The sequence below is a fragment of the Ailuropoda melanoleuca genome, chromosome 15 (assembly GCF_002007445.2).
Source record: "Ailuropoda melanoleuca isolate Jingjing chromosome 15, ASM200744v2, whole genome shotgun sequence".
Classification (NCBI taxonomy): domain Eukaryota; kingdom Metazoa; phylum Chordata; class Mammalia; order Carnivora; family Ursidae; genus Ailuropoda; species Ailuropoda melanoleuca.
In genome coordinates, this window is record NC_048232.1 from 86,281,282 (window position 1) to 86,294,174 (window position 12,893).

Genomic DNA, 12,893 nt, shown 5'->3' on the forward strand with positions numbered 1-12,893 from the left:
CATCCTCCTGGATTACAACCTTCCCTCAGCTCCGTGCAACGTGATGGTTTTACTTTTATAATCTCAAGCCGTGCACGGAAGGGAGGTGACCCCTCGCGGGGAGCGCACTGAGACGTCTCTGGAGCCTGCAGCACTCCCCCGGGCTCAGGTCCAGCACAGGCTTGACACCCTGAAGCAAGTGTGATCATTTTCACAGTGTCGGGAGGTGGTCCTCAAGGCCCCAACTCCATGAGGGCAGCGAGGGGGTCTGGTTTGGTCCCTGCTGCACAGCCGGCCCATAGTAGATGCTCAATAAATCCATGTATTTTAAATAAGTGAATGGACAAAGTGTTTCCAAAACACTGGTCCTACGAGGTGCTCCGTGACAAGTGCGTCCTGTGGTCAAATGGGAAACCCGCTTTAGACCTGCTTTGCCCCACACCAGGCCACTGCCCCCAGGAGAAGGGCAGGGTTTTTTGATTGTGTTGAGGCCCAAGGGAGAAACTAGCCATAAATAGGGGAAACTCCACTAACAGAGTGTGTGCTCCGAGCCAAGGGCTCTCCAGGCTCCTCGGGCTCCCACCCGGCACCCTGGATCAGGATACGGGGGAAATGGTGGTGACTGCACTCTGCAGGTGAGCAAGGTAGGCCAGGGGGTGCCCAGACTTGCTGGAAGTTACCCCATGACCTAGCAGGGATCTGAACCCACGTGCTCCTAGGCAGGGGCGGCTTCTCCAGCCTCCACCCTGCGTTGCACGGACATCAGAGCGAGACAGACCTGGTTCTGCCACTTTCTGTCTTGTAAGCTCGGGTGAGCCCCCTTGGCCACTCTGCACCTTGCTCTCCTCAGCTGTGTCCGATGGGTCCTCTGTTGCCCACAGTGCTGGGGCTGCATCAGAAAAGGCCAGGAGAAACCCATGTTCTTTTCCCTGGCTAAGTCCCCTCACCCAGCAGGACTTACCTCTAGGTGTCCCCTCCACCAGGAAGCCTTCCCTGACCTCCGGACCAGATGCCCCTCTCCGTAACTGCCTTCCCCACTAGAGATGGCCTCCTTGAAGCATGAGGGACATGATGAGTGATGGGAGGGCCTGGGACTTGGGAACCCAGGGCTGGGTTGGGACTAACATCTGGTGGGGTCTTGTCACAGCTGCACAATGTCACCCTCGCCCTGGAGCTGCTGAAGGATGAAGGTCTGCTCGACTACCCCATCAACCCCGAAGGTGAGCGTGTGGTGCACGTGGGCGCTGCGGTGTCAGGGGACAGCCTATGTCGGGGTGTCCTCTTGCTCGGCATGGGGACTTCCCACGACGGGGGTGCTGTGCCCACAGCTTCCGCCCACCCCACTGGAGGAGGGGGCCTGGGGAGAGGACACAGGGGACTGGGGACTCTGGGGCAGGCTGTCCAGACAGATGAGACCTTGAGGAATTACGTGTGGGGGGGCACCGCAAGAGGGGTGCAGGGGAGGACTGGGTGGGTGGAGGCGGGGGCAAGGCCATGTGATGGGTCCGGGGACTCAGGCCTAGGGCGACCAGTCGTCCTGTTTGATGCCGGGTTTAGCAGGGACATCCCGTGTCCCAAGAAGCCCCTCGGTTCCAGGAGAAGTGGGACGGTGGTCACCCCGCTTCTCGCCCTGGCCGAGGACTGACCAGCTGTCCTGCTCTCCTCTGGCCCGCAGACATCGTGAACAAGGACGCCAAGAGCACACTGCGGGTTCTCTACAGCTTGTTTCGAAAGCACAAGCTGAAAGAAAGCACAGACAGCAAGCCCCATGAACCCCCAAATTAACTGTCACTGCCCCCAGAAGCTGCTTCTCAGAGCCTGCCTGCTGCACCAGCCGGAAGACCCAAGGGCTCCAGAGGGACCTGCCCCACCATGCAGCCAGCTGCCCCTGCTTCCCGTGCGTCTGCGGGATGCCTGCCCCGCCCCCACCCCCATTCCCGCGTCCATCTGAGTATCTCTGAATTCACGAGGCATGCATGGATCTGTTTTGAGCCTACCCCTGGCCTCACTCAGTTTATATTAACAAGTGTTATTTCTGGGAGGGATCTGGGGCCTGCAGTGTCCTGGGAGAGACGATTCAATCTGTGTGTGTATGAGTTCCCCCCCATCCCCCACCTGGCGCAGCTCCCCTTCCTGCGCGGCCGGGCATGGAAGGTGCTCGGAGTCCCATCTCTGACGGCACCCGTGGGGGCAGCTGAGAGCCCAGTGATGCTGACCTTCACTGGGGTTCCAGGGTCTGACCTTGGGAGCAGAAAGGACTCTCGGGTGTCAGGGCGGATGGCCAGAGGTCCCCCCCCCGCCTCTCAGGGTGATGCACGTGGCTCCGAAAGCAAGCCCCCGAGCCCCTTGGGGAAGTTAAGTTCGTCCTAGCCAGAGGAACTGTGGCACAGGCCCACCCCCACAACGGTGGCAGAGAACCTTGCCCAGAAATCCCAAAGGAGAAATCCTTGTGGTCTCCCAGGCTGTCCCAGGGAGGGACCTTGCTTTCTCTCTGGTGAGACTTGGCCCTTGCTGCCTATGTTTCTCAAAGACTAAGTCCCTGGAGGAGGGTTTACGGTGGCTGTCCCAGTAGCCGATGTGGGGCAGGGACCAGCCAGGACAAGGCACAGGGGGCGGGGGTCAGGGCTGGCAGGGGAGGGCTGAGCTGGGCACCCGGGGGCTGCTGCTGGGCTTCTCCCCTACGTTCCCAGCTCTGGGCCCCTGTGGAGGACAGAGCCCACTAGGTCTGGGGTTATCACAGTTTGATGGCCTTGGATTTAGGGAGGGGCTTTGCAGTAGGGGACTGGCCGGTGTGGGCCAGGCCATCTTTGCCGGGCCAGCTGGTGGAGCTTGGGAGGACGTTCTGTAGGGAGTGACATCAAGAGCCCTTAGAGTCGGTGTCTGAGTGCAAGAAGGTCTCAAGTGGTCTTCCTTCCACTCCACCCCCGTCCACCTGCTCCCCTCCCGTCCCGATTCACAGGCCATTAGGTTTAGAGGAGGTCATGAGGGTGGGGCCCCCATGATGGGATTAGTGTCCTAGTAAGAGGAAGAGACACTAGAGTTCGCTCTCTCTTTCCCTGATGCCTGAGGACATAGCAAGAAAGTGGCCGTTCACAAGCCACGAGGAGGGCTCTCACCAGCCCTGAATCTGCCGGCACCTTGATCTTGGATGTCCAGCCTCCAGAAATGTGAGAGATAAATGTCTGCGGCTCAAGCCCCCAGCCTGTGGTATTTTGTTACGGCAGCCGAAGCTGCCTGACCCAGATCCTCTGTACGATGAGTCATTAGCGAAATAAGATGAAGACCACAGAGCTCCCCCTGCACGCCTCCTACGATGGCTAAATTGAAAAGTCCCACAATTCCAAGTGTGGGCAAGGCTGTGGAGCAGCTGGAATTCTCCTACAAGGCTGTGGGAATGCAAAACGGTGCGTTTACTTTGGAAAGGCGTTTGGCAGTTTCTTATAAACTGAAACACACACTCACCATATGACCCAGCCGTTTCACTGCTAGGTGTTTATCCAAGGAAAATGAAAACATATGTCTACACAAAGACTTACGCGTGAATAGCAGTACTAGTCACCAAAACCTCAGACTGGGAAGAACGCACAGGTCCACACGCCGGCAAACGCATTACGGTGTGTTCGTAGAGCGGGTTCTGCTCGGCATCGAGGAGAGGGGCGTGGATCCGAGCCGATGTGGAAGATGTCAGTAGCGCTGGGCAGACTGGAAGATCGGAGACACAGCAGGCTACGTACTGCTGGTACAGTTAATAAGAAATTCTAGAAAAGGCAAGACCACAGCAGTAGAGAGAGAGGAGTGGTCCCCAGGGCCGGGGGCTTGGGGACAGGAACTGACTGCAAAGAGACACGAGGGAAGCTTTGGGGGAGGTGGGAATGCTCTGGGTCATGATCGTTGGTGTGATGGAAACATGACTATATGCATTCATCAAAACTCATCAAATCATACACTTAGAATTAGGGAAATTGACCTTTTATAGATTATTCCTCAGTAAAGCTACAAACAACTGAAGGATTGAAATTTGCCGTCAGACTATTGAATAGGGGTGAGGTGTGTGTAAGGGAGGGAGCAAAGGCAGCCGAGTGGCCCTGATTCCTGCTTTCTCAGAACCCGGTATGAAGAAGACCACGGCCGAGGGGGCAAGAGCAGAGGCCCAGGCCTGTTGAAATGCCTGCTGGAAGGCTCTGGAAGAGAGAAGAGGAGGAAAAGAGAGAGAGGCTTGGAGGAGGGAGGGGCTGACAGGTGCAGGGGGCCGGCTACAGAGGAGGGGAAGGACAGGAGACCTGGGAGGCAGGAGGGGTGGGGTGGGAGCAGAGGGACAGGATGCTTCCCGCCGCCGCAGCAGCCGCCGTGGCCGCGGGGAGCATCATCTGTGCCCCCTTATTGTCCGGAACATCTCCTGCTCTGAAACCTCCTTTGTCTGATATCAATACAACGGGATATCTTTTCCGCCTTTCTACTTTCAAACTATCTGTGTCTCTGTATTTAAAGAGGGTTCCTTACAGACACAAATGGTCATATCTTTCTGACCAATCTGAATGCCTCTACCTTTTAATCGCAGGACTCAATCAGTTTTTTTATTGTGGTAAAAGACACTCGATAAGCTGGCCATTTTGGCCATTTTAAGGTGTGTGGTGTAGTGGCATTGAGTCCCTTCGCGTTGCTATGCAACCATCACCACCGTCTGTCCCCAGAATTCCCTCCATCTTGCCAAAGTGGAACTCTGTACCCCTTAGACAATAACTCCGTCCCCCGCCAACACCTACCATCCCTGTTCCCGACCAGACCCATGGGCACAGCTTCCCTTGGGGGATCCACCCGACTCTCCATGCCCAAGTCAGAGCCCACACTTCCCCTGTCCTACCTCCTAACGCCCCATCTCTGGCCCCCAGGCCCCAGACCCATGGCTCATCTAGACCCCCCTTCCCCCTTCCCCTTTCCCGGGGAACCAATCTTGCCCTCTGCTTGCCTCTCAAGCTCACACCCTCCTCTCTTCCCCTCTGCCTGTGGAAAGGTCCAGGCTCTCACCCTCCATGGGGGCCGGGATATGGTGACTCCCCAGCTGGGGTCTCTACTTCTCTCCCCTCTGACCCCAATTCTGCACCAACACTTGGGGTTTCTCTGCCCTGGGCATGGATCACATTAATGCCCTGCTCTAAATCCCCCAGGTCCCCAACTTCCCTCAGCGTCCGACATCCCGGGCCCTCCTGGCATGCCAGCTTGGCGGTCTACCCCCTGCCCCACCCCAACCCTTCCCATCTGCTTTCTGCCCCACCCCAACCCTTCCCATCTGCTTCCAGGCCTTTCCCACACTGCTGCCACCCCTGCCTGAGATGCCCCATCCCCCCATTCCAGGAGCTTAGCTTTCACAAAGGGATGATCCTTGAGGAGACGATGAGGGAGGGGGAGCCCCGGCCACACAGGGTGGATGCCTGGGGGTCCCGGTTGGCGCTGGGGGGTGGTGGACGTAGTGGCTGTCACAGAGGAGACCAGGGAGGCAGACAGGGAGCCCTTCCCTCTGTTTAGCTTGCTGTCCCTGGCCCCCCACCCCCTCCACCCCGGGGAGTCTGACTCCTGCAGGGGTTGCGGGGGAAGTGGGAAGCAGGATGATGACAGGGGCTGAACGGGAGGACAGGCAGGCCTGAGAAGGAGCTGGCAGTCTGGGGCCGGGTGTGCAAACAGCTTCGGAGTGATGGGAAATGCCTCGAAGGAAGGCCGGGGTGCTGCAGAGTTGAGCTGCTTCCCAAAATAATCCAGGGGGGCAGCTGTCTCGGATTCTGAAACTGGGTCTGGCTGCCTGAGCTTCAGGAAGCCCCGGGCCCCACACCAGCCCCACTCTGGGAACAGATGGCACTAGGAATATTTTTTCTTTTACCAAAGTCAGCTGGTAAGCGAACAGCTTGTCTGGAGAGAAGTGTGTTCCTCCCCTCTCTTTCTCTTTGGCAACAGATCAAAGCCGCTCCCTCCCCTCTTCCAGTCCCTGCCCCTATGGGCTCTTTCCCTATAAGACCCAGGCAGCTGAAGCAGGGGGGCATCACAGGCCTTTCTCACGGGGAGCTCACGACGTCCTCACCCACAGGCGGGTTTAACTTAGGGAGCGGCCAGGGTGCCTTGATCTGTGGGGTCCTGGGCTGAGCTGGGCCAGCAGGTTCTGGGAGGCCTGGCTGGGTGGAACGTGGATAATTGGGATGTCCCAGACATGGTTCTTCCAGGAAAAGCCAGCCAACTGACTTGGGTTGGCCAACAGCTGCATGAATTCATTCATTTATCCACGAGCGTTTCAAATCAATCAGTATGCTTATTGCTTGTAAAGGTGACACATTAAGGCACAGGTGGCTTTTTACATCTATATGAATCATCGTGCACAAGCCATTCCTCATAGACCTTCCCTGAGCACCTACCAGTGTGCAGGCCCTGGGCTTAGAGCTGGGGGTGTATAGATGGTAGGGTGGAGGCCCTGTCCTGGAGGAGCTCAGCGGCCCATCGGAGGAGGCAGGGTGGTGCCGTGGGGACATTGCGATGCTTGAGTCAGATTCTGGGGCGGGAATCCTGGGTGCATCCTCCACCTGCTCTGTGATGCAGGGTGAATCACTCAGCTCCTTGGGCCTCAGTTTCCTTCTCTGTCAAATGGAAGCAAAGGAATCTGCTTTTTGTAAGGTTACTATGAAAGTTAAAGAAGAGAATCCACCTGACATTGAAAGATTGCTGGGCACATAGTGTTCAATAATGTCAGATGACATCACCACCATCACCACCACCACCACCATCATCACCACCACCACCACCATCACCACCACCACCACCACCACCATCATCACCACCATCATCACCATCATCGTCACCACCACCACCACCATCACCACCACCACCACCATCATCACCACCATCATCACCATCACCACCATCATCACCATCATCGTCACCATCATCATCACCATCACTACCAAAATCACCATCACCACCCCATTATCACCACCATCATCACCATCACCACCATCACCATCATCACCACCATCACCACCACCATCATCATCACCATCACCCCTATCACCATCATCACCACCATCATCACCATCATCACCACCATCACCACCACCACCATCATCACCACCATCATCACCATTATCGTCACCGTCATCATCATCACCATCACTACCAAAATCACCATCACCACCCCATTATCACCACCACCATCACCACCATCATCACCATCACCACCATCATCATCACCATCACCACCATCACCACCATCACCACCATCACCATCATCACCACCATCATCACCATCACTATACCTGCAAAAACAGAACTGAAAGGCCCTCCCTTCATGGGTTCCGGTGAGAAAGCCATCACGTGAGGTCAGGGCCCCAGCACATAGTTGGAGTTCGGGGCCGGGCACTAAAGAGCTAGCTCACCAGGTAACCTTACCTGGATTTTGCACGTCCCCTGCCCCCAGGCTCTGCTTGTTGAAACCCACAATGCTACTCAGCACACCAGAGGCACCGGATAAATATTTGCTGGCTGACCCAATGACAGGGACCTCTTAGCTCTACTGGGGTGGGGCAGGTGCAGACCAGCTGCTGCCACTTGGGCCCACCCTGGGGTCCTAGCTGGCCACCCCGATGCCCCAGGAAGCCAGTGTTAAAGCTGAGCTCAACTCTAGACTCACTACTCTGACTTCTGGTTGGTTTCCTTGGCCCCTGGGTTCACTGGCCCCTAGGCTGGTGAGTTCGCCAGCTCAGCTGAAAATACAGAGGCAGAAGGGGGACCTCTGGCTCCATGATCTCTCTCCCTTCCCCATGTTGTCCGGAGAGAAAGGCAACAGCGTGATGTTGTGGGAAGTCCTGGACTCCGATCTCAGCAGCTCTGTGCTCTTGGGCAAGACACAGCCCTTCTGTGAGCATGAGTTTCCTTACTTATAGAATGGGAAGGATCCTCCCTGCTTAGCTTAATCAGCAGGGTGGGAGTCCAGAGGATTAACCGAAATAACAAGGGACAGGGCTTTCAAGAGTGCAATTAGCAAAATAATAGCTTGTGGCTCCCGTTGACTGGACCTTCACGTCTCTTCACCTGCCGTGGTCCAGACAGCCTGGCCACTCACCAAACCAGCTTTCTCTTGCTGCTGGGCACACCGCTAGACCACATTTTCCGGCCCTGTAACTGAGTCCTGAGAAATGTGAATGAAGTCAGATGAAACATCGTAGAGACTGGTCCCCAAACCTGGTCCCTCTATGGCCCTTGGGGCTCCAGGAAGCCCGGGTGATGCCCAGGGGATGCGGGCAAGGTGGTGACCTCGGTAGCCATGTGCTGAAGCTGGTGGAGACACAGGTGGAGTTGTTCTGGGGGGAGAGCTGCCTGCCAGTCAGGACCACCTGCTTGGAACTGTATGTGAGCAAGAAATGTTTGAAGTCGCCTCTCTGCTGGGCTGCTGTGGTAGCTGGGGACACCCTGACCAGAGAAGCCGCATCGACCCTGCTGGTCTCGCCATTCATTTTATTTCAATTATATAGTTTTTTGTTGCTAGAAGTTCCATTTGCTTCCTTTCCAAAATTTCATGGCCATTTTAGAGTCCCTTCCTTATTCATGTTTTTTGATCCCTTCTTTTAACTCGTTAGGCACCTTGATTTAAGTTCTGTGTCTGACAAGCTAGTGCCCGACGCCTGCCTTTGCGGCCTGACGCTGCCGCCTGTTGTCTGCGCTCAATCTTGCTCATGGTACCTTTTCCCTCGTGTCTCTTCTGTGTGCTTCTCCGAGGGTCCTTTCCGTTTAATCACCAGTAATTCTTCGAAGCCTGTGTTGCAGATGGGAACCTCCAGAGATAATTCTCATCTCCATCAGCCAGATACTGAGGGTCACTCCCATTTGGCTCCCTTGAAATTAAAGTCTCCGTCTGAGCTCTGTGGGCCGCACGGCTAGTGTAATACCCATGTTATGTCCGGCTTGTGGTTAGGACTTCAGGGGAGGGTGTTTGTCTTTCTTCCCGTGCCAGGATGGATAAAGGCAAGTGTCCTCTTTAGGGTTTCCCCAGCATACCTTCATATACGCACGTACCTACATCACTTTTCTGTCACTCTGCAGTGTGACCACTGCTCTAGTCCCTCGTCCTGTGGGAAATGGGAGACACTCTCTGGTTTCACACTGTAGATTTCGAACAGGCAACAACGGATCTTCGCAATTCTCTCTCTCTCTCCATTTTTGGCTCTGCCTCGAGTCTCCGTGTGGAGGTTGTTAAGATCCCCCTCGCTCCGTCCTGTCTCCCATTGCGGACCCTGACATGGGCAGCATTTGTCCACGGCTCGTCCTCCCCGCCACACCGGTAGATCCACTAACAAAAGGCTTCGGGTGCTTTCGTCTCGGGACAACATTAGTGTGGGTGTGCTAGGGAATGGAATGTTCTGGGGGATAGGACTTGCCTGGAGCACAGAGTGAGCCAAGGCAGCAGTTCTGGAGGAAAGAAATTGGCCTGAAGTTCCCAAGCAGAGAGCAGCAAGAAACAGGTGCAGAGGAGCTGACGGCCTGAGGTGGAGACAAGGCCCCAGCAGCTTCCCCGGGGGGAGGCAGGGGCCCCCAGGTGTCAATGGCCAGGGGATTCTGTATCAGATCCGGAAGAGCTTTCCAACAGGCAAGGCCGTGCCGGGAGGGCGTGGGCTGCCTTAGGGTGCTGCCTGCCCACCTGCCGGCTGTCTGCACACGGTTCTAGCATCCTCTGGCAGGGTGGGAATAGAATGCTCCTGATGGGCTAGGTGCAGCCCACGGGGCCAGGTGTCTTGCTTGGACCACCCTGGGTCATCAAAATCTGGGCTGTGCTGGTCAGACAGGCCCACCGGTCGATGTCCATCCACCACTCGGCCTACGGGGACTGGCGGTACCTCCTGGGTTTTATATTACACACCAGGCAACCGCTCAGAATTTACACGTGCGTGAGTCGTCTGGGCATTCCATGCCACCTGGATGCTGCCAGAGTCCACGGACCACACTTCGAGCAGCAGCTCTCGGACAGTGGTTCTCCTCTTGGCCACACTTGGACTTCTGATCCTGGGTCTCCCCTGCAGGTGTTCCCAGTCCCTGGTCCAGGTGCGGTTGGGACACGGGGAGGTCTCGACCCTTCCCAGCGACTCTAATAGGCAGCTGAGTCTCAGAACCATAGTTCTGGAGCACCAAGACATGGGGACTCATAGGCCTCCCTGTTCATCCCTCATTTTGATAGAGGTTTGGATATGGAGAAATGCCTGTCATCTCTGAGAAAAAGAACAGCACAGGGGCGCCTGGGTAGCGCAGTCGTTAAGCGTCTGCCTTCGGCTCAGGGCGTGATCCCGGCGTTCTGGGATCGAGTCCCCACATCGGGCTCCTCCGCTGGGAGCCTGCTTCTTCCTCTCCCACTCCCCCTGCTGTGTTCCCTCTCGCTGGCTGTCTCTCTGTCACATAAATAAATAAAATCTTAAAAAAAAAAAAAAAGAACAGCACAGTGCAGCATTAAGCAGTGACTGGCTGGCTGGGATAGGACGCCAGTGAGAAGTGGAGACACAGAGAGGGGACGCTCATAGACTCTCCAGGGCCTCAATGGCCACCGTGAGCAGGAAGGAAACCTCAGGTCTGGCTGGGGTTTATCTCCCTGTTGTGTGGTCTAGTTTCCTCCCTGTCCTGCCTCCGGCCTTGTCCCGCCATCTCTGGGCCAAATGTCAGGTGTTGCTCTTCCTCCCCTTTTCCCTCTCCTTTCTTCCCCTCCCTCTCCCCCTCTTCCTCCTCCCTTCTCTCCCCTCTTCTTTCTTCCCTCCTTCCTCCTTCTTTTCCTGTCTTTCAGACTCCTTTCCTCCCATTCATGCAACAAACCCATGAGGCACAAGGCCAAGGGACACCAAAGCAGACTAGCCCCTAACCTCAGGGGTTCTTGGTCCAGGAGACAAGAGCCTTCCCCTCAGTCTCCCCACTTTAGACCCAGGGTGCTCTGACCTTGAGATGCCAATGGGATCCCCTCCCTGCTCTGGAACTCTTAAAAGGGCCCCTTCTACCCCATCTCACGCACTGTAAGGGGCCCTATTTCCCCAAACCCAGCGTTGTGGGGAGCCGCAGGCCATCGGCGGGATTCTGGGGGTATGGGCGGTCTGTGAGATGGTTTAGACAGTGCAGTGATGAAACCTGGCTGACACAGGATGGTTTCTGGAACAAGGGGCAGCCTTTTTAAAAAGGCAGAGTGGATTTCCTGGGAGGGAGGGGCGGGCAGGAGCCTCTGGGTCTCTCCCTTCCCTGGGCCCCTTCCAAGGTGCTTGGAGGGTCCTACGTCTCAGTACAGTTCGCAAGTGGAAACTACTTTCATGTTCCTTCTGTTAAAGTGCCCCTGCCGCCCCCTCCTCCCCGTCCCCCGATTGAACTCTAGATGCTGGACTGGGTGCCGCTGGAAGGGGGCTGCTCCAGAAACACGGAGCCCCTCGTTCCCAGGGCTGGAACACTTCACAACTACTCCTGCGTGGAGCCCCTCCGAGTCCCGCTCTGGGCCTTCTCCCTCTTCTGCTCAGACCTCCCTCCGTGCGGTCCCACAGCCTGGAGTCCTGCACATCTAATCCGGCCCCTTGACTCAACCATCAAAGTGCCCTCTCCAACCTAGGAATGGCAGGCAGGGGAGGGCGGGGCTTTACAGGCAGGACTTCTTCGGTGCGAATCTGGCTCTGCCCTTTATCTGCCTTGACCTTGGGGGAGTGACGGGAGCATACCGCCTCATTTTAGGTGGGGAGTGGAGTCTATTGGTAAGCCTTCTTCCCTTCCAGTTTCTGTGGCTATCTGGTAACCCCCAGCTTACCTGCTGGTCAACACAGCAGCAGGAGAGAGCCATCGGCGTTATGCTCCTGGCCTCTGCATGGGGGGCAGCTCAGCTCTGCAGTGTGGGGGCCTCAGGCACGAAGGCTTGGAGGCTGGGGTGGTCAGAGCTTTCCAAGGTCCCATGCTGGGCCTGGCTGGCTCCGCTGACCGACAAGCCCCTGAGTACTGAGGCTGCTGGGTGCACCTTGGGCTTCATACGGCAGGAGCGCCGGGTTCTGAGCGTCTCAGGAGGAAACTGGTGGCCTTTGGTGACCTAGACTGGAAGTCCTGTGGCTGGAGTCCACTGTGCTCTGCAGCGGATGCGGTGGCAGGCTGCGGTGGCCTTGGCCCTGCTCGCCTGAGATGCAAGGGGCAGGTGTTTCTCAGTCGCTCAGGTGAGAAGAGCCGAGACCCCCGGGGGGACGAGGAGAGCAAATGGGGCTGGAGACAGGCTCTGGCCTGAGATGAACCGAGCCAGCAAGCCCAGCAGGGGAAGGCCCTGTGGGCAGTCGGCGGTGTCAGGCTGTTTTCTGATGGTGGACCACCCAGGTCCTGTCCTGGGTGAAGACAGAGGAGATTTTAAAAGGCGGCTTTCCTCGATAGCACGGCTCTTCTGGGCTGAGTTGGCTGGTCCAGCGGGAGCCAGGAGGAGGAGGATTAGACGCTGGCAGACAGAGAGCCCGGCCTTGGCAGGCGTGGGGGGCCGGGGTCTGGGGCTGCACCCTGGGGACGGGGGAGGCGTGTGGTCGGACAAAGGATGCCCCCCCCATTCGTGAATGAGTTTTCAGAGAAACCCTCACACGAGTGTAAAATCCTTTAGGTACACTTAGCTATGCATTTTACAAGCTGCCACTACTGATAAGAATAAAATTCCATATAAGAAACATGGGCTTCGGGCAGAAACGCCCTTCGATCAGCACACGTTCATTCGGTGACTCGGTCACTTGCTGGGGAGCCTGAAGGCGCGTGGAGGGGTTTGTACTCGGCAGCTGCTCCTTGAGCGCCTACTAAGTGCCCGCTCCTCGCTGTGTGGCTTGTGAATACTTCGGAACCTCAGGATCACCTCCAATGGGAGTTCTCGCACACTCATTGGGCAGGAGCCCAGAGAGGTTGATCACAGGCTT

General features: G+C 56.7%; 1 protein-coding gene across 1 annotated transcript in view; it reads left to right on the forward strand.

Annotated features, from left to right (window-relative positions):
• Positions 1–3,996, forward strand: part of PARVG (parvin gamma) — a 23,947-nt gene extending 19,951 nt beyond the window's left edge. Inside the window, exons 10-11 of the mRNA XM_034643692.1 lie at positions 1,065–1,199; positions 1,655–3,996. Coding sequence (XP_034499583.1) covers positions 1,065–1,199; positions 1,655–1,764 — 245 coding nt within the window. The 3' untranslated portion in view covers positions 1,765–3,996. The remainder of the gene's footprint in view (positions 1–1,064; positions 1,200–1,654) is intronic.
• Positions 3,997–12,893: the final 8,897 nt, after the last annotated feature.